This window comes from Sciurus carolinensis, chromosome 2 (genome assembly GCF_902686445.1).
Source record: "Sciurus carolinensis chromosome 2, mSciCar1.2, whole genome shotgun sequence".
NCBI lineage: Eukaryota > Metazoa > Chordata > Mammalia > Rodentia > Sciuridae > Sciurus > Sciurus carolinensis.
Window position 1 is genome coordinate 198,228,718 of NC_062214.1, and position 18,135 is coordinate 198,246,852.

At 42.1% G+C, this 18,135-nt stretch overlaps 1 protein-coding gene and 1 long non-coding RNA gene across 2 annotated transcripts in view; one reads left to right on the plus strand and one right to left on the minus strand.

Moving 5' to 3' along the window:
* The window catches only part of Ppp1r13b (protein phosphatase 1 regulatory subunit 13B), an 87,831-nt gene that overhangs the window by 12,295 nt on the left and 57,401 nt on the right, over window positions 1–18,135 (minus strand). Inside the window, 5 exon segments of the mRNA XM_047540619.1 lie at window positions 268–448; window positions 2,790–2,930; window positions 6,109–6,305; window positions 7,407–7,581; window positions 10,225–10,326. Of these exon segments, the coding sequence (XP_047396575.1) occupies window positions 268–448; window positions 2,790–2,930; window positions 6,109–6,305; window positions 7,407–7,581; window positions 10,225–10,326 (796 nt within the window).
* Window positions 524–11,805, plus strand: LOC124977215 (uncharacterized). The gene is made up of 4 exons (XR_007107124.1): window positions 524–4,372; window positions 8,610–8,742; window positions 9,712–9,834; window positions 9,986–11,805. It is a non-coding gene; the product is annotated as an uncharacterized LOC124977215 (long non-coding RNA).

The following is an 18,135-nucleotide window of genomic DNA, read 5'->3' on the forward strand; positions in this document are numbered from 1 at the left end:
GAGCCTTCAGGGCACACAAACCTGTGGTGACAGGGAGTGTTTTATTCAACCCTCGGTTCTGAAAAGTCACAGTGAAGACCTTTAGATGGATAAGAATAATTCACTTTCGTTTTAGGGGCATCATTACCACAGTGACACACAAATGCTCAAACACTGCCCAGAAGACCAAGTCCCTCAGTGGATGGCCTGGAGTCTGGTATTGGGCAGGGCCTCAGGGTCCCTACCCTGCTCCAGCACTCTCCCCAGGAGAGGGCCTGGGCTACTCACCGGATTTAGATCTCCCGTGGGCAGCATTTGAGGCAATAGTGAGAGACTGGGGTTTTATAGGGTCCCCCTGGACGGGATAGCTCCCAGCACTTGGAACTTGGATGTAAGGCCCCACAGCAGCAACCCTGCCAGACGTGCTCAGGGGTGACTGTGGTGAGGACGTGCCATTCACACGGTTCAGCTGTAAATCAGGAAGAAATGAAGAGTTAAGATTCTTCAAAATTAAAAAAAAAAAAAGGGGGGGGGGGGGGTTGTTTGGGGCACTTGATCAAGCCATGGGAGCCATTCTCTGCACTGAGGATGTGAGGCTCTGACTCCTGATGGTGAGCCTAGTTCTTTGAGGGCAGCTGTGCCTTTCTGAGCAAGGACACAGCCAGAGAGAGAGAGGATACTGGCCACAAAATACTGCCCAAGAACAAAAGGGCCTGACTCCTTAGAGTCCCTAGGCAGGCCTTCTGTGGAGGTCCGCAACCTCCTGCAACTGTCTGCACATGTCACTGTGGCGAGAGGATTTGTGACTCTCACAACTGCTCAGAGTACTCAGGACCTTCATGTGGAGGCGCATCTCTTCAGAGGCACTGAATGACTTCTCAGAAACCCCAAGGCAGCAGGTAGAAGGGATAAAGACATTCTGATAGTTAATTTTATGCAACAACTTGGGTAGGCCATGTGCACTCCGAGTAAGGCAGATGATCCCCTGGGGAACGTGGGCCATATCTAGTCAGTGGAAGGCTTTAAAAGAAGACTGAGTTTCCCCAGAAGACAGGGTGCTACAGTAGACTGCCTTGGATTTGAGCTGCAACACCAACTCTCCCTGGGCCTGCAGCCTGGACTTGCTAGTCTCCACGTTCACATGACCAACTCCTCAAGATTAATTCCTCTATTTACATGTGCACACACACATAAGTTAGTCACAAACATATGCACACACACTGTGATTGTACTTCTCTGAGGAACCCTGACCATCACACCAGTACTAAAGCTCTGCTACGTAAGTCAGCATGGAGCAGGTGCATGCATCCCCTCACCTATGGCCTGTGCTGTTCATAGGAGAGAAAAAGGAAAAGCATCATCTGAAAATCATAGTTACACAAACTACTGACCTTCAAACTTGGGTTGAAAGAAGGGTGGATTTATAAGTAAAAAATGGATTCTGCTGTGGAATAGCAGCTTCCCTCTTCCTCTATCATCTTCCATGCCCATCCCATCTGGGTAAGGCCCTGAAATCCATGCCTGCCTCCTCACAGAATCCTTCAGAGTAGCAGAGGCTGACAAGAGGACACTCTGCCACTGCCCCACAAAAGTGTCAATCACTTTGTGTGTGCACGGGAACTCTGGGAAGACATCCTTGCTATCAGGCCATCTGTTCCACTCTCATGCCCCATGGGCTCTGCACTCAGGCCCTGAGTGCCACCAGTGCAGAAAGGTCACATGCTACACCCAGCCAAAGACACAGAGGGAACAGCAGTCCTTCATCTGTGCAGGCACTCGGTGGTGCACGTGCTCCCCAAAGCACCGAGCAGCAGCAACACACAGGACACCCTGCCTGACTGGGGTGTGGTGGAAGGGAGAGAGGCCCTGAGACCACAGAGCGGTACACAGATGTATACAGGAGAAGTGACCAAGAGACAGCATGCTGCAATTACTAAGAAAACACAGGTGCAGCCATGTGGCTACTGATTCTGACCATCCCACTTAACTAAATTCTACCTCTCTGTCTATCCGGCACAAATGACAGGGACCGCCAGCAACAGTCTCCACTGAAGAACAAGGTGAAGACTGGCATATTCCTTTAAATATTTCTGTACTATTTCAATTTTTGTTCAGTGAGTATTTACTATCTTTTGAAATTCATATTAACGAAGATTTTTTTAATATAACACCTATAGAACATTTTGCTCAAGAGTTTACAAAATCCTTTTTTTTGGGGGCGGGGGATTGAACCCAGATGCTCTACCACCTGGGTTTTATTTTGAGACAGGATCTTGCTAAGTTGCTGGGGTTGGCCTCAAAACTTGAGATCCTCCTGCCTCAGCCTCCCAAGGTTACTGGGATCATGTGTATGCACCACTGTACACTGCACCCAAACAGATGGGTTATTTCTAATAATTCTTACAACAAAGCCTGGGACAGGCAGGACAGATCCCTTTACAACAAGAACATGAATGGTCAAGAAATTTACCCAAAATGGAAAATGGCAGTTTAAAATGATAGAACACAGACCAGGACAGGTGCTGCAGCTCCAGAGCTAACACTCTCAAGTGCTGAAGAGGCAGAAGCCCATGGAAAAGGTGGAGGCACGGACACCAAGCCAGGCTGGGTGGAGTCCAGCCTCACATGCTAGGAAGCAATTGGGTCTTTTGAGAAAGTGAACTTTCTGTTACTGTCACTCTAGGGGCTTATGGCCAGTTTGCTGACTGGCTATGGCAATTGAGGGGAGCATGGTTCATTGGGTGAAGATCAGTGCTTGTAGATGAGCTACTACTTGAGTTTATCTCACAGAAGTTTTCTCGTTCACATGCCTGGATCTTTTTGCCATAAAGACGTTCACGCAATTCACTGATTCGCTTGTCCATCATGGCCACCTCCATGTTGCGCTTATTTAAGAGTTCCTTCTGCTGCTGGAGTTTTGAATTCTGTTCCTGGTTAAGCTGGTTACGAATCTGTAAAACAGAAAGCACGACTTTTAAGACTTGTATTAATGAAGAAGTCAAGTTCTCACTTCAGGGAGAAAAAGGAAAGAAAGATAAGGCAGACTTAAGTTGGGATGGTGTTTACATAAACACACTGCCACCGAGTGCTGTGTCCTGTAGGTGTGGCAAGGCAAAGCCAGAGCAGAGCTGTTCTACAACAAAAAGAGAGCAGATGTGTGGAACCACAGGTCCTCTTCAAAGTAGACACAGGGACCAGGGCCAAAAGCGACTCTACGAGATTAGTGTGGAGCCCTGGGGACAAGCGCCCGAAGGCAGAAACTGCAGCAGTCCCCTCAGAACCCTCAATGCTGCTCCTGTTCAAGGGCACAAATGAGCCGCTTTACTAGGAGGCAGTGGAAGCTCACAAAAATGACCTGAAGCACAAAAAAACGTACTTATTCCATTGTAGTGGGTTGCAACAAGTTGTTGTTGTTGTTGTTTTTTAAATAACAGGAGAGAACAGATAGCATGAGCGTGCACCCCGCACTGGTACCTCTTCAGGTGCCCACAGGACTAGCACACATACCTGCCTGTTTGCACCACAGAGGCAAAACTAGACTGCAGTCCAAAACTTAGAGGAGTAAAAGAATGTTTAAGAACTTAACAGCAACCACAAGTCATTTTACTTTCTCAATACCTTCATTTCACAAAACAATATAGTACTATTCTTAGCAAGTGTTAAAAAAAAAAATCACAGAACTTGTTTCTGGCTTGAAAATTCACCTGCTGAATGATAACTTCTGAGAAACAGAAATCTGAAGGTTACGAACTGAATGTTGGTGGCCTCCTCCTCACACACTGAAGCCCTTCCCCCTGTGTGATGGTGTCTGAAGGTGGGGCCTATGGGTGGTGAGTGATGAGGTTTGGAGGAGGTCAGGGGACAAGCACGCACAATGTGTTGGACATGTGTCCTTCTGAGAAGAGAAGAGAGTCAGGCACAGTAGTGCACAACTGTAATCCCAACCACTGGGGAGGCTGAGGCAGGATTCCAGGTTCTAGGTCAGCCCAAGTAACTGTTTCAAAGTAAAATAAAAAGGTCTGGGTTCAATACCCAGTACCACAAAATAAAAAAAAAATTTTTCCAATTAAAAACAAGGAAAAGAAAAAGAGGAGGAAGAGGGGGAGGAGAGGAGAGACCAGCACTCACTCTCCACTGTGGGAGGACACAGCAAAAATGCAGGCATCAGGAGTGGGCTCTCACTAGGAACTTACTCTGCCAGCACCTTGATCCTGGACTTCCAGCTGTATGGTATTTTGTTACAGCAGCTGAGCCTGAGAAGACAAGGATCTAACAAAGGGAATCCAGCTCATCGGAAGGCAATCTGCAGAGCCCTTTCAGAGTGTGATCTCATGCTGCAGACATGGAGTGAAAGCAGCCAGACACAAAGCCTGCACGTCGCATGATTCTGATGGTGAGGTCCACAGTGGCCAAACCATAGACAGAGGGCCAATTTGTGGTTGCTAGCTCCAGGGGGAAAGGTGGTTATGGGTGATGACTGAGGGATGTAGGGCTTCTTTTGGGGGTAGTGAAAATGATCTAAAATCAATTATGGCAGAGGATGTATGACTACATGAGGATACTAATAACCATTGACACACCTTAAACAGGTGAATTGCTGATGTATTACACCTCTTTAAGCCATTTAAGACATTATTTTATGCAGGAAGTTTATCAGTGCTGCATAGGTGCTAACGGTAGACACCCAGGACGCTCCACCCCCAAGGTAGCAGCCAATGATACACATCTATGGAGAATGTCACACAGAACAAACAGAATCCAGGGGTCCAACAGATGCAGAGCCTGTGGACAAGGACAGGGCTAAAAGCCTGGTGGGTTTTGACGTGATGGAACATGGGAATCATGTGGATTGAACCCATTAGTGTTCCTCAGTGCTGTGTGGTTTCTGGTTTAGTACATGTATCTTATGACTACAACCATACGCATGATTACATTTTACCTCATTTTCCATACCAGAATTATATTAGGTATCTATAAAAATTGTATAAAAACTTTTGTATAAAAACTTTTTGTATAAAAAATTGTGTAAAAACTTTTAATTATATGACTTTTAATTTAATTTTATTGTATTAAGTAACCTGACACAAAATGAAAGTTAAAATTGCTTCCCCAAGCCATACTTCTTTAAAAAATAATTTATTTATTTTGACTGATTATACACAAAGGGGGTAAAACTTATTTCTCTGGTTATACATGAAATAGAGTCACACCATTTGTGTAATCATACATGTATATAGGGAAGTGATGTTTGTCTCAATCTTTTATTTTTCCTTCCCCCACCCCTCCCACCCCTCTTTCCTCTATACAATCCATCCTTCCTCCATTCTTGCCTCCCTCTCACCCCCCCATTATGTATCATCATTCGCTTATCAGAGAGATCATTTGTCCTTTGGTTTTTTGGGATTGGCTTATCTCACTTAGCATGATATTCTCCAACTCCATCCATTTGCCTGCAAATGCCATAATTTTATTCTTTATGGCTGAGTAATATTCCATTGTGTATATATACCACAGTTTCTTTATCCATTCATCAACTGAAGGGCATCTAGGTTGGTTTCACAAACTAGCTATTGTGAATTGAGCAGCTATGAACATTGATGTGGCTGTATCACTGTAGTGTGCGGATTTTAAGTCCTTTGGGTATAGGCCAAGGAGTGAGATAGCTGGGTCAAATGGTGGTTCCCCAAACCATACTTTTAATCAAAGGTCTGTTAAAAATCCAAGTTTCTAGAGCCCTCTAAATGTCTGAATAAATAAGTTCCTTGGAAACCAAATATATATTTGTACAGAACATAGTTTGTGCCTGCTTTTTACTTTTTTTGGAGGGGGATTACTAGGGGTTGAACTCAGGGGTGCTGAGCTACATCCCCACTACTTTTTATTTTTATTTTGAGACAGGGCCTTGCTAAGTTGCCCAAGTAAGCTCAAACTTTCGATCCTCCTGCCTCAGACTCCCAAGTCACTGGGGTTAGAGGTGTGAGCTACCACGCCCAGCTTGGTTTGTACCTACTATTAAGTTAGAATTGGTTAGTTCATTTCCAGTCCCTGAATATCCACTCTATGCTCAGGAGAAAGCCAGAAAGAGGAGGAAGTTTTTATATAAGCCTTCCCCAGACCCAGGTGAATCACCTGTAATTCCTGGTAAAGTCTCTTCAACTCCACCGCTGCTGGTCCTGTCAGTTTGCCGTTATGAGACTGGAATCCATTCAGTTTTCCTTTCTTTAAATCTTCCAATTGTTGACTAAGCTGATCAACTCTTAAAATTGCAGTCTGTACTTCCTGCTTCTTTTCCTGGAACATGGCACTGAATCTTTCTATTTCAGCAGCTATAATTGCCCACCAAAAAAAGAAAAAACCTCATTTAACTGACATCCTGTCTCAATATCTATATGCTGCACTCAACTTTGGTATTATTTAGTGCCAGACCATGGATTAAAGTGTCACATCATCTAAAACACACTTCAACAAGTCTTTGGGACACATGACGTGACCTACAGAGCAAATAGTTATACTTCTATTAGTTACTGAATATTTCTAAAGGCAACTGATCCAAAAGCTAGCTTGGTCAAACTACTTAGGAATCTCATGCACCAACAGAACAAAGGCCTTGTGAAGGTCTTGCTAATCACTATAACCTAATGTAGGCAGTAACTGAAAAAAATCACAGAGCTCACACAGAAACAAAAACCAGCACCCACATGATGTTTAAAACTTCAGCTATTTCATGACAACAGATGTTCATGATGTATGAGTCCTGGAGCAGCCCTAGCCAAGCCAAAGGACCATGGTCACTTGAGGACAAAAGGATATCTTGACTGCATCAACAGGGCTGACTAAAATAAACTGCTCCCCATGAACATGCACAATTGCAACTGTTAACAAAACTTTTAAAAGGAGATAGAAATGCTAACTACCTTGATTTGATCAATATACACTGAATATCTATATCAAATTATCTTGCTGTATCCCATAAATATGTATAATTAAAATTATATTAAGAGGCTGGGGTTGTGACTCAGTGGTATAGTGCTTGCCTAGCATGTGTGAGGCACTGAGTTCGATTCTCAGCACCACATATAAATAATGAATAAAATAAAGGTCTATCGACATCTAAAAAATATTAAAAAAATAAAAAATACTAAAAAAACAAAACCAGAAAATTGATGTTAATACAACACTATTAACTTGAATACAACCTAATTTGGATTTCACTAGTTTTATATAAACTTTTTTTGAGGGCTGGGGAAATGCATAGTTAAAAAAAAAATCACTTAACCTAACACCCCAATTTTCTTAGGGGTAGAAAACAGTAAAGCTTTAGTGCACTTGCTGTAGCAAAATTCCACATGAATTTGTGACTGAACCATCAGCAACCAGCCTCTGACTTTATCTAAGTCTGGGGAGTATGGACACAGCGGGGTGCATACACAGATTGCCGTTCATAATTTTGCTGTAATCGACTTGTCCTCTCATGGCACGAATTTTCTTCAGTTTGTTTTCCTGGGCTTCAACTCGTTCTTTCAGTTTCTGAAGCTTTTCATTTTCAGAAATAGACTGCTGCTGGCGGCGTTCCTGTTGCTTTAGAAAATGTAAACGTTGTTCCTGACAAAGAAGGAAAAGATGTAACTTTGCAAATTAAAATGTACAATTACATGTATACATTTAAAAAACTGAGTGTATTCCATACCTACCCTAACAAATGCTAGAGTTGTCCCTCCTCACCTCCGTACCACGGATTGAATCCAGGGGCACTGAACCACTGAGCCATATCCCCAGCTCCCTTTTGTATTTTATTAGAGACAGAGTCTCGCTGAGTTGCTTAATACCTCACTAAATTGCTGAGGCTGGCTTTGAACTTATTATCCACCTGCCTGAGCCTCCACAGTCACTGGGATTACAGGCTCGGCACTACAGCAATCTTGTATAGAGTAGTTCACAAAAAATTGAAATTACTGGGTACAAATGTAAGATGGGACGAGTCTGGACATTTTCAAGAGGATCTGACTAAGCGCACCACTCTCCATCACTTGGCCAAAGTTAGCACCTCTGCAGAAAGTGCAGACAGACTCACAGCAGAGAGCATGTGCTCACTGTCGTTTCCTCTGCATCCCACCACAGCTGTGAGGTCCCTGCCCTCCTTGTTTCTACCCAAGTGTAGGCGTCCTGCTGTTACAACACTTCAATCGCCCCTTAAGGAAGTGACCGTGACCAGCAGAGAATTTTACATGAAAACAGAAAAGGTCATCAGTCAGGAGATGAACTTCCAATTTCTAAGGGACACTGAACCATCAAGGAAGTGTTTGCTTTTCTCAGGATTAACAATAAAACACTTTAAAAGCAGGATAATTCTAAAATAACAATATATGTCCTACTTTGCAGTAATTTTTTCCCTATTAATGTGAAAACATATCTTAAGGATAACAGTCAACATTAAGTATTCATGCCAACATGCATGCATGAAATATACCCAAACAGAGAGGCTTAGGTAGGATTTTGCAGACATTACATACCACTCTGTGCAGGACAGGAAAGATATGCTTGAGTATTTAAGATCTGGAGTTCACTGTGGTCTACATCACTGACTATATCTATAAAATTTTGTTTTGTTTTGTTTTGTTTTTTGTTTGCAGAACTTGGGATTAACTAAGGGTCTCAGATGTGCTGGCCAAGCTATCTATCACTGAGCTACACCCCAGTCCTTATTTTAAGTATTATTACTTCCTTGTGGTGCCGGGATTGAACCCAGGACCTCACACATGCAAGGTAAGCACTCTGCCACTGAGGTATGTATCCAGTTTTATCTATCTATCTATCTATCTATCTATCTATCTATCTATTTAAACTTTGAGACAAGGTCTTGCTAAGTTGCCTAGGCTGGCCTGGAACTTGCGATCCTCTTGCTTCAAACTCCTGAGTAGCTGGGATTTCAGGCACGCGCTATCACACCTGCCTATAAAGTTGGTTTTGTTTTCCCCAGTAATGGAAATTGAACTTAGAGGCACTTTACCATTGAGCAACATCCCAAATCTTTTCCATTATTTTTAAAATTTTGAGACAGGGCCCCACTAAATGACCCAGGTTGACTTCAAACTTGTAATCTTCCTGCCTCAACTTCTCTAAAAGCTGGAATTCCAGGCATGCGCTACCCCACTTAGCCTATTTTTTTTTTTTTTTTTTTGGGTGCTGGGGATCGAACCCGGGGCCTTGTGCTTACAAGGCAAGCACTCTACCAACTGAGCTATCTCCCCAGCCCCTATTTTTTTTAAAAATGGAAATATTCTTGGATCAATATTTAGAAAGAAAATAGGCAGAATTAGAAAATTTATAATTATATACTATATATATCATCTTATAAATCAATAGGGTGAAATAATTTCTAATTTTAATAATTTTGTTTTTATTCCTATAAATCCAGTAAACTTTATGAGACAATGTTTTAAAACAAATCCAACAAATTATTATTTACATAAAAGTAGATAGTACAATGAATGGTACATTCAATGCATGAAAAAAAATGAATTGGTCATTTATTCAATTCAATCTCTCTACAGAAGAAAGCAATAAGAACCTAGCTGGCAATGTCTAAAGGTTCTCTCTAAAGCATTTCAGAACATTTTAACACCATTTACAACATGAATCAGTTTCAGGAGCATGGGCAATAGGTCTGACTTTTTTAGTCTATCAAGTATGACTAAAACACGATTTAGAAAAATTCCAAATCCTACTTTACAGAATCTCAACCACAACTGCAGAATCCAGTGAGCAACTGTGCCTGGCACGTCATCAACCAGATAGGTCTAGCACAGTGCAGCCTACCAGGCAACCTGTTCACCAGCTGTCTGCCTCAGGGCCCAGGTGAGCTTCCAGCATAGACTGTGGGGCTCCTCTAGAACACTAACACCAACCCTGGCAGAAAACATGCCAGAGGAAAGCAGAAGTGACAGCAGAAAGCATTCTTTCCAAATTCTGTCCAACATTTGAACAAGGCTGACAATTTCCTGTTTAGGGTGCCTGCTCGTCAAGGGTCAGAAGGTCTTGCTCTGATGCCTCCCCACCACCATGATGCTAAGAAACATCTGTTAGCACAGAAGGGATCACATGGAGAAAAAGACACTGTGTTAGCACCTGCCTGGGGGGCCTCATCTGGCAAGTGTGACCCGTGCAGAGCAGCTAAACTCCAATCTGAAAGACTCATGAAGCTCACACATCTTGAGCAGAGTTACCTTACCTACAAGTGTCACTTACCTTGGCAACCAACATTTGCTGCTGATTTTCAATCTGCTGTTGCTGCCTAGCTGCCATATCTTGGAGCTCTGAGAGGGTAAGTTCAACACGTGGATTCCCAACCTGCAGAGAATGAAAGGTATTCATTGATATCGATGTTCATGTGCAAAATCATCTTCCTCTAGTGTCAGAATTCACACACATCCAGATTTTAGATAGGTTCCCTAGAAGTTAAGACAATGCAAATGAGTTTATTTTCTCATAAGAACTTTTCCTAATTATTGACTAATTTTATTAGGTATGAATAGCAAGTTTTAAATTTTTTTCCTAAATAACATTTTTCCTAATACATGAACATCAGACACTACAATAAGGGGGGGGGTAAACATCAAGAAAATGTGTTTTATAAGTAAATTCTTTAGGATCGAAGGAGGGGGTTAATAAGTATATCTGAGCAGATGGGGCTGTCAAATATTTAAGGACATGTAACCAAAAAAGCAAATGTACTGATGATACTCAAGGACAACTCTCATCCTACTATCACCTGATTTTGAGAAAAGAAATACATAACAGGTTCTAAAATACAAGTACTTCAAGGAGGATAAGTTCGGCCTACAGGGAGAAGTGACACAGCATCCGACAGAATCATGTATGTGAAACGAATACAAAAAGGTGATACCTTGGAGTGACAGCTGGCCACACCCTCTCCTCTGTAGCAGGCTCTGAACTACCTGCTGTACGCCGGTGGACCCTTGAGGGTTCATTTCACAGGTAAGGCAACACCCACATTTCACAGGTAAGGAAAGAAGCAAAGGCAGACGCTCTCCACACAGCACACTCTCCCCACGTCCTTCTGTGTGTGCACTGCATTGTGCCAGGTGTGTTTCAGGTACCATGCCACATGTTCTCCAAGACAGGCCTCTCTGCTGGGGCTTGAGGCCACTCAGTGAGGGGCACGCCAAAGGAGGCAGCTTACAAAACAGCAGAGCTCTTCTCTGACCAGACTGCCTTCCTCCGCCCCTTCAGTTCCAATCACAGTGGCCACACTGACCCTCAAGACCCTTTGCTTTCCACCACCCCTTAAACCTCTCATGATTCTTAAGATCAGTTCCAATCCCTCCCTCTGGCTCCATGTCTTCCCAACTTTTTATGGTATTTGAGCACATTCTTTACTCCAGAACAATGGAATAAGGACTAGTCCAACGGTCTTACCTGGAGCTCCCATTCTATGTATCTAAATTAGCTCCTTGGGAAACAATGTGAAGTTCCCCTCTCTTCAAAACTAGGTATAGTTTTTTTTATTGTTCTTTTTAGTTATACATTTACAGCACAATGTATTTTGACACATCATCATACATACGTGGAATATAACTTCCAATTTCTGTGGCTGTACATGATGTGGAGTTATGCTGGATGTGTATTCATACATCAACACAGGAAAGTTATGTTCGATTCACTCTATTTGTCTTTTCCTATTCCCTCACCCCTCCTCCCTTCCCCTCAATCCCCTTAGTCTAAACCAGTGAACTTCTATTCTCCCTCTTCCCCCACTGCTTATTGTGAGTGAGCATCCACATATCAGAGAAAACATTAGGCCTTTGGATTTTGGGGATTGGTTTATTTCACTTAGCATGGTAGCCTCCAGTTCCATCCATTTGCCAGTAAGTGACATAATTTCCTTCTTCTTTATGGCTGAGTAACATTCCATTGTGTATATGTACCACATTTTCTTTATCCATTCAGCTGTTGAAGGGCACCTCAAAATGAGCTATTTTAAATTCTAAGTTACAGAAACTTCCATTTGAAAAGAAAATGATTCATACTACCAAAAATAAGTCTGGCAGAGCAGTCCAAATGACTGAAAGACTATCTCTAACACTAGTAAATGGTTACTAATTTCCACCTACTAAGATTTCCCAATCACCAAAGCAAAAACTTTTCTTCTTTTTTCTTTCTTTTTCATAATTTTCATGGATTTACTACTCTTCTTCCACCACTGAGAGAAACTGCCAAAAGAAAGGGCTGAACATGCACAAGAGGAATACTGGTGTCTGCAGCTGGCTCCCAAGTGAGTCTCCGAAAGAGGGACTTAGCCACACAATGCACTACAAGAGTGTCTGTTACCATACATGGCTGCTGGTCAGTTTCAGTTCCTCACATGCTGTTGGCCAGCGACTGTCCTCAGCTCCTTGCCACTAAAGACTCTCTGTTAAGGGATAGGGGAATCTCCAAGTCTCAGATCCCACCACCTTGTGGGGTCCACATCTGGAGCAGTTCCTGAAACAGGACTCCTAGACTACAGAACTCAGTGGCTCCACCCTCCTGGAGTACATGTGGTATCAGTCAAAACAAGACTGGGAAGGGTAACCATCTACTTCCCTGGGCGACTACGTCAAGGTATCTGTTCTCGCCAGTTCTATTAAAGACTGTACTGGAAGTTCCAGAATTCTGGACTAGAAGTCCAGGATCAAGATGCCAACGGGGTTGGTATGTGGCAAAGGTTCTTCCCTTGGGATTCAGGGGGCTGACTTCTTTCTTTGTATCCACAGAAAAAGCCATGTGGTGAGTGGTGATGTGAGATGAAACGAGGTGAATGGTGAAGGCACTGTGGCCTAGTGTCAAGCAGTGAGATTTCCTAAGGATTCTTCAGGAGGAGGATCATCTGCTTTGGGTGGTCTTGGATCACTGGGCCACAAGGTTGATGTGGCTGGATGTCTGGAGCAGATGATGCTGACAGTGTGGAATCCTTGAGAGCTGAAGGCTTTTTTGCCAGAACAGATCCCTGCACCCTGTAGTACTGGGGACTGAACCCAGTGATGCTCTACCTGTGGACCACATCGCCAGATCCTATTTATTTTTTATTTTGGGACAGGGACTTGCTAAGTTGCCCAGGCTGGCCTTGACCTTGTGATCCTCCTGCCTCAGCCTCCTGAGTCTGAAATAGACTGTTACCTCAAAATGCCAAACACATCTTCCAACGCAGTCTTTGCCTTCGAGTCACCTATCCAACCAGGGTGGCAGCTAAGTTCTGAGTGCATAAGAGAAGACTCCAAAGGTAGCTGTTAAAGGATTGGAGATTTTACCTCTTAAACACTTTTCTGGCTAGAGAAAAACTATGTCCATTGAACAAATCTTTCGATTTATATTAACTTCATAATATTATAACTTTAGGGAAAAAAATACCCCCAAACGTTTCCTTTGGACTCCTCTTCCATCAAAGTTTAGAATATCAATGAAGAGGATAGAAGAAAAACTTAAGTCTTTGTATTGTACATTTAACATAAGAAAAAGGTAGAGCTTATAAAAATTTTTATATTTGTTTAAAACATATTTTGTCACCATATACATTTATACTCTTTGCAGGGTTGTGTGTGTTTTTGCTAATGATGAAATTAAGATATGCCATACTGTCAGAAAGCATTCAGGTGTTGTGTATATACACTAATAAACAGCAATATTTTTAGTGAAGTAGAACTTTTTTTTTTTTTTGCGGTGCTGGGGAATTGAACCCAGGGCCTTGTGCTTGCAAGGCAAGCACTCTATCAATGGAGATATCTCCCCAGTCCCTGAAGTAGATCTTATATATAGAAAAGTGTGATGAACCATAATATACAACTGAATAAATTATTTCAAAGTGAATAATTCACTTGGTGTTATTTAATTGTATTTAAATGGATTATAAAAACATGAGCCACCATAAACTTGTAAGTCAACCAACATGAAGCAATTTATATTTTAGTACATATTCCCTTAACTGTGCAATGTGAACATTTAGCAACACAAAGCACTTTTTCAGTTTTTCAAGAAAACAAAAATGCTTCAATGAAAAATTGATCCTTTTATAAGAGGTTTGTCACTGTACTACATGTACACAAGCCCAGCTTACTTTTTTTTTTTTTTTGCAGTACTGGGGATCAAATTCAGGGCCTTGTGCTTGTGAGGCGAGCACTCTACCAGCTGAGCTATCTCCCCAGCCCCCAGCTTACAATTTTAAAGTTTCCATCTGAACTCAACTTATTCAAACAAACTTATGACCTAACTCCTTCTTATCTGTTTTCAATGCAGAATGAAATCAGATAATGGCCAGAACACAAAGGAAAGGCGTGGCAGCCTTCTGTCTGCTCCAAGTATCCTCACTGAATGACTGCCTGGGGCTCGGGGTCCTTGCCAATGTCCACCATCACTACCTGAGTTCTGGATTCTGGGAAAGCAGTTATGTTCCCAATGAACTTGGTTCATTCTCTGATTAATGCTGGCATCCTCATTTTTCCATGGTGAACACAGCTCACCCCGCTCAGGTCTGACTACCCCCACTCAACCCAGCACCAGCAAAGTGGTCATCTGATCACTTCACCCCTCTTTCTCCTAACTTCCACAAATCTACTGTGGAAACGGGAACTTAAGAGACTTTAAGTTCCACTGTGCATCATTTTTACATACACAGTATTAACTGACAGAAGGCTTGTACCAAGAGCCTGCTAGCTAATGTGAAGCTTCCTGAAGCTATGAGCTATAGGAACAACAGGTCCTGGCCTGGTTCTGGCCATAGCCCCAAGGACCAGCATTTCCTAAGTTGACTCAATGCTTCCTTCTCTCTCTACCAGATCCCTGCCACAGTCTGCCATGGTTGGTCTCTTTTCAAACTCAAATGCCCAGACTTCTTTCATTCCTCCCCCTTGAAGAGTCTACATCCTCCTCACCATGATAGTTTCCCTATAGATCTCTCCAAACCCCTCACTAACCCAAACGATTTCTGGCCCCTATCACTTCCTTCTGACCATGTCACCTAATCTCTGTCTGTCAATGATGGCAATATGCTGTGGTGCAATGGATGTTCATAAACAAAAAAGCTAAACGATGTGCTTTGAGACTTGGTACCCAAAAGCAGTAGGGGGATTGAGATTGGTGCCCCACTCCACACACAAGGCTCTGAGAAGTCGAGAGGGGAATACTTACTTTCTGGTCCCGAACTATCCAAGCTCAGCACCACAATACCGTGGTAATTCATTCACTTCCTACATGCCAGACATAATTCCAGACCCTGAGGAAAGGTAAAATCACTCTCCCATTGTTTTCCACAAGACTCTCCTCTGATGAAAGAAAAGAGACTCTCACATGGAAGCAACCAGATTATACCATCAAATTCAACTATGACCATCATAACTGAGCTCAGGTTTTCTTAACACTTGTATTTTCACTGAAAAATAAAAGCAGCATTTCCTAGGTAACAGTGAGAACCTGGATCATTACCATGCACTCTGGAAGCACTATGTGACCCAGGCATGCAGGCTCTCATTTTTCATACAGCACAGGTGGTTGACACCCTCCCCCACCCCACCACAACGGGCAATCACCACATAAGCGCTAGGTCCAAGAAAGCCCAGCTATCTGCCCAAGATTCACACCCCTGAAAGTTCCCAGCCCATCCTAACAAAAGCCCAAAGCCTAATCATTTGGGTCCCCAGCTGATCTGGCCACTCCTCTCTCCAGGTGTGTCTCACTTTCACTTTAGTCCCTGTGTTGCTACACTTTTGTTTCCAAGGTAACTGCCCTAATCTTAGGCATGATACCCCAGGACTGAAGCATCATTCCACAGTCGACTCTCAAATCCAATAACACTACCACCCGAAACAGTGAGCTCAAATGAGAAGCTAAACCCTGTATACATTATCATTCCTAAATTTACAAAAATTTCCAAATATTACCTCACAAAACCCTGCAATGAACAAAAATAAAACAAGATTTTCAAATTTTTATGGCCCTAAGTTTAAGATTAACAATGTTTTAAAAAAAAAAAAAAAGTACAGGGGCTGGAACTGTGGCTCAGTGATAGAGCACTTGCCTGGCATTCCTGAGGCCCTGGGTTCAATCCTTGGCACACCACATAAATAAATAAATAAATAAATAAATAAATAAATAAATAAATAAATAAGATCCATTGACAACTAAAGAATACTTTAAAAAAAAAAAGTATATATTCTAGTCCAGTTTAGATCCAAAACTTCAAAAACTGCCATACTGGTAATAAGTTAACAAAATGAATAAGAAATACATAGTGAAGCCAGGTCAATGGCGCAGCAGGTAATGCCAATGACTCAGGAGGCTGAGGCAGGAGGCTCCCAAGTTCAGGCCAGTCTAGGCAACTTAGCAAGGCCCTAATCAACTTAATGAGACCCTGTCTCAAAATAAGAAATAAAAAGGGTTGGGGATATAGCTCAGTGGTAAAGCAACCCTAGGTTAAATCACTAATACCATTAAAAAAAAAAAAAAAAGAAAAAGAAGAGTAGACAGACACAGGTGTAGTCATGTTTACTCTTATCAAGGGCCTGGTGAATGCTAGGTAAGTCCTCTATCTAGCCCAACATTTACTTATAAAATCAGTTTTAGAGGGTTGGGGAAGTGGATCAGGGGTAGAGTGCTTGCCTAGCATGTGTAAGGGTCCTAGGTTCAATCCCCAGCACCAAAAAGTAAAATTAAATTAAAATAAAAAAGCTTTAGGCTTAATTTACATGCAATCAAATGCACCCATTTAAAAACATACTGTTGAATGAGTTCTGACAACTGCATGTCACAGTGTAACCTAGATACAAACCATTTCCACCATTCCAGAAGGTTTCCTACTATCCTTCCCAATGAATGCCCACCCCCACCAGGCAACCCCTGATCTACAGGGCCCTGGTTGCTGCTGCTGTTCTGGCATGACAGATTAGCTTGATACACTTGGTATTGTTAAAGTTTAAATGTTAACTGTCCTCTTTCAAATAAGATGATAGCCTCTTGACAAAGAAGGGATTACAAATAAATGGTATTTTCACAAATAATGAAATACACTAGGATCAGACTTTCAATAAAAAAGCTAGCCTATGATTTGTCAAAAGTTAGATAAGAAAAGGAGGTTTATTTTCCACGTTAATCTCTCATCATTGCTAATTATGTATGTGAATCAAGACTTGAGAAGATACTAAAATAAAGAATATTTGAAAAATAGGCCAGCAAAACTAGATTTTTACAGCTACAACTCACTTGATAATTGCAGTTGGGAATTTTAATCACAGGTCAGTTGGTGACAGGGTTTTAATCAAGTACATTTTTTTGTCTCCACAGGCAGTTTTATGTAATTTTAAACTGGTGGCACAATAACCCAGGTGTTAAAGACATATTGTCATGGTCAACAATGATGCAATATAAACACATATCTTCCATCATAATAACATGTTTCTGTAGATTTTTAGTCTTTCTAAACATTGTAAGAAAGACAGTTTTATATTCTGTTTAATATGGAACATTTTGCCAATATGTGCCAAAAGTAACAGTGTTATCGAAGACTGTAAATTCATCTAGAAAACAGAAGGGCCATCACATTATGGACTTACCTGGCACAACTCTACTTAGTTAATAATCCTTAACCACTGCAGTTTTGGAAAAACTATGCCATTTTTCATATAATTTTTTTTGGGGGGGAGTGTAAGGACTCTTTCATCCAAAAATGCACTAGCTAAATACCGTGTTAGAAGTGATACCTTGATATTACAGTTTCAGGCAAACAGACACACTCACCATCTTGCTCAACCAATCCTACTCACAGACCAGGGGATAACTTGAAACTGTGCAGCGTGGATGAATCCAAAAAGGCAGCTTCTGCGCTCCCCACGCTGCTCTGTCTATGCACAAGTGCAGCTCTCAAGGGTTCTGTTCAGCTCATGTTACCCTAAAGATGCTTTCTTGTCCTGTAACTATTCAGCAAGTGCAATCTTTCAAAAAGTTGAAAATTTGGTGAAGAAAAACATTCAGAAGGATGAATCACACTCCAAAGTCATTCCAAAGAGTGGCTCCCTTGTATCCTGCCTCCACCAACCACACCTCCCTGAAACACTCCTCTCCTTCTCTGCAGGCACAGCACTTTGATTACACGGCACTTTATGTACCAACTGT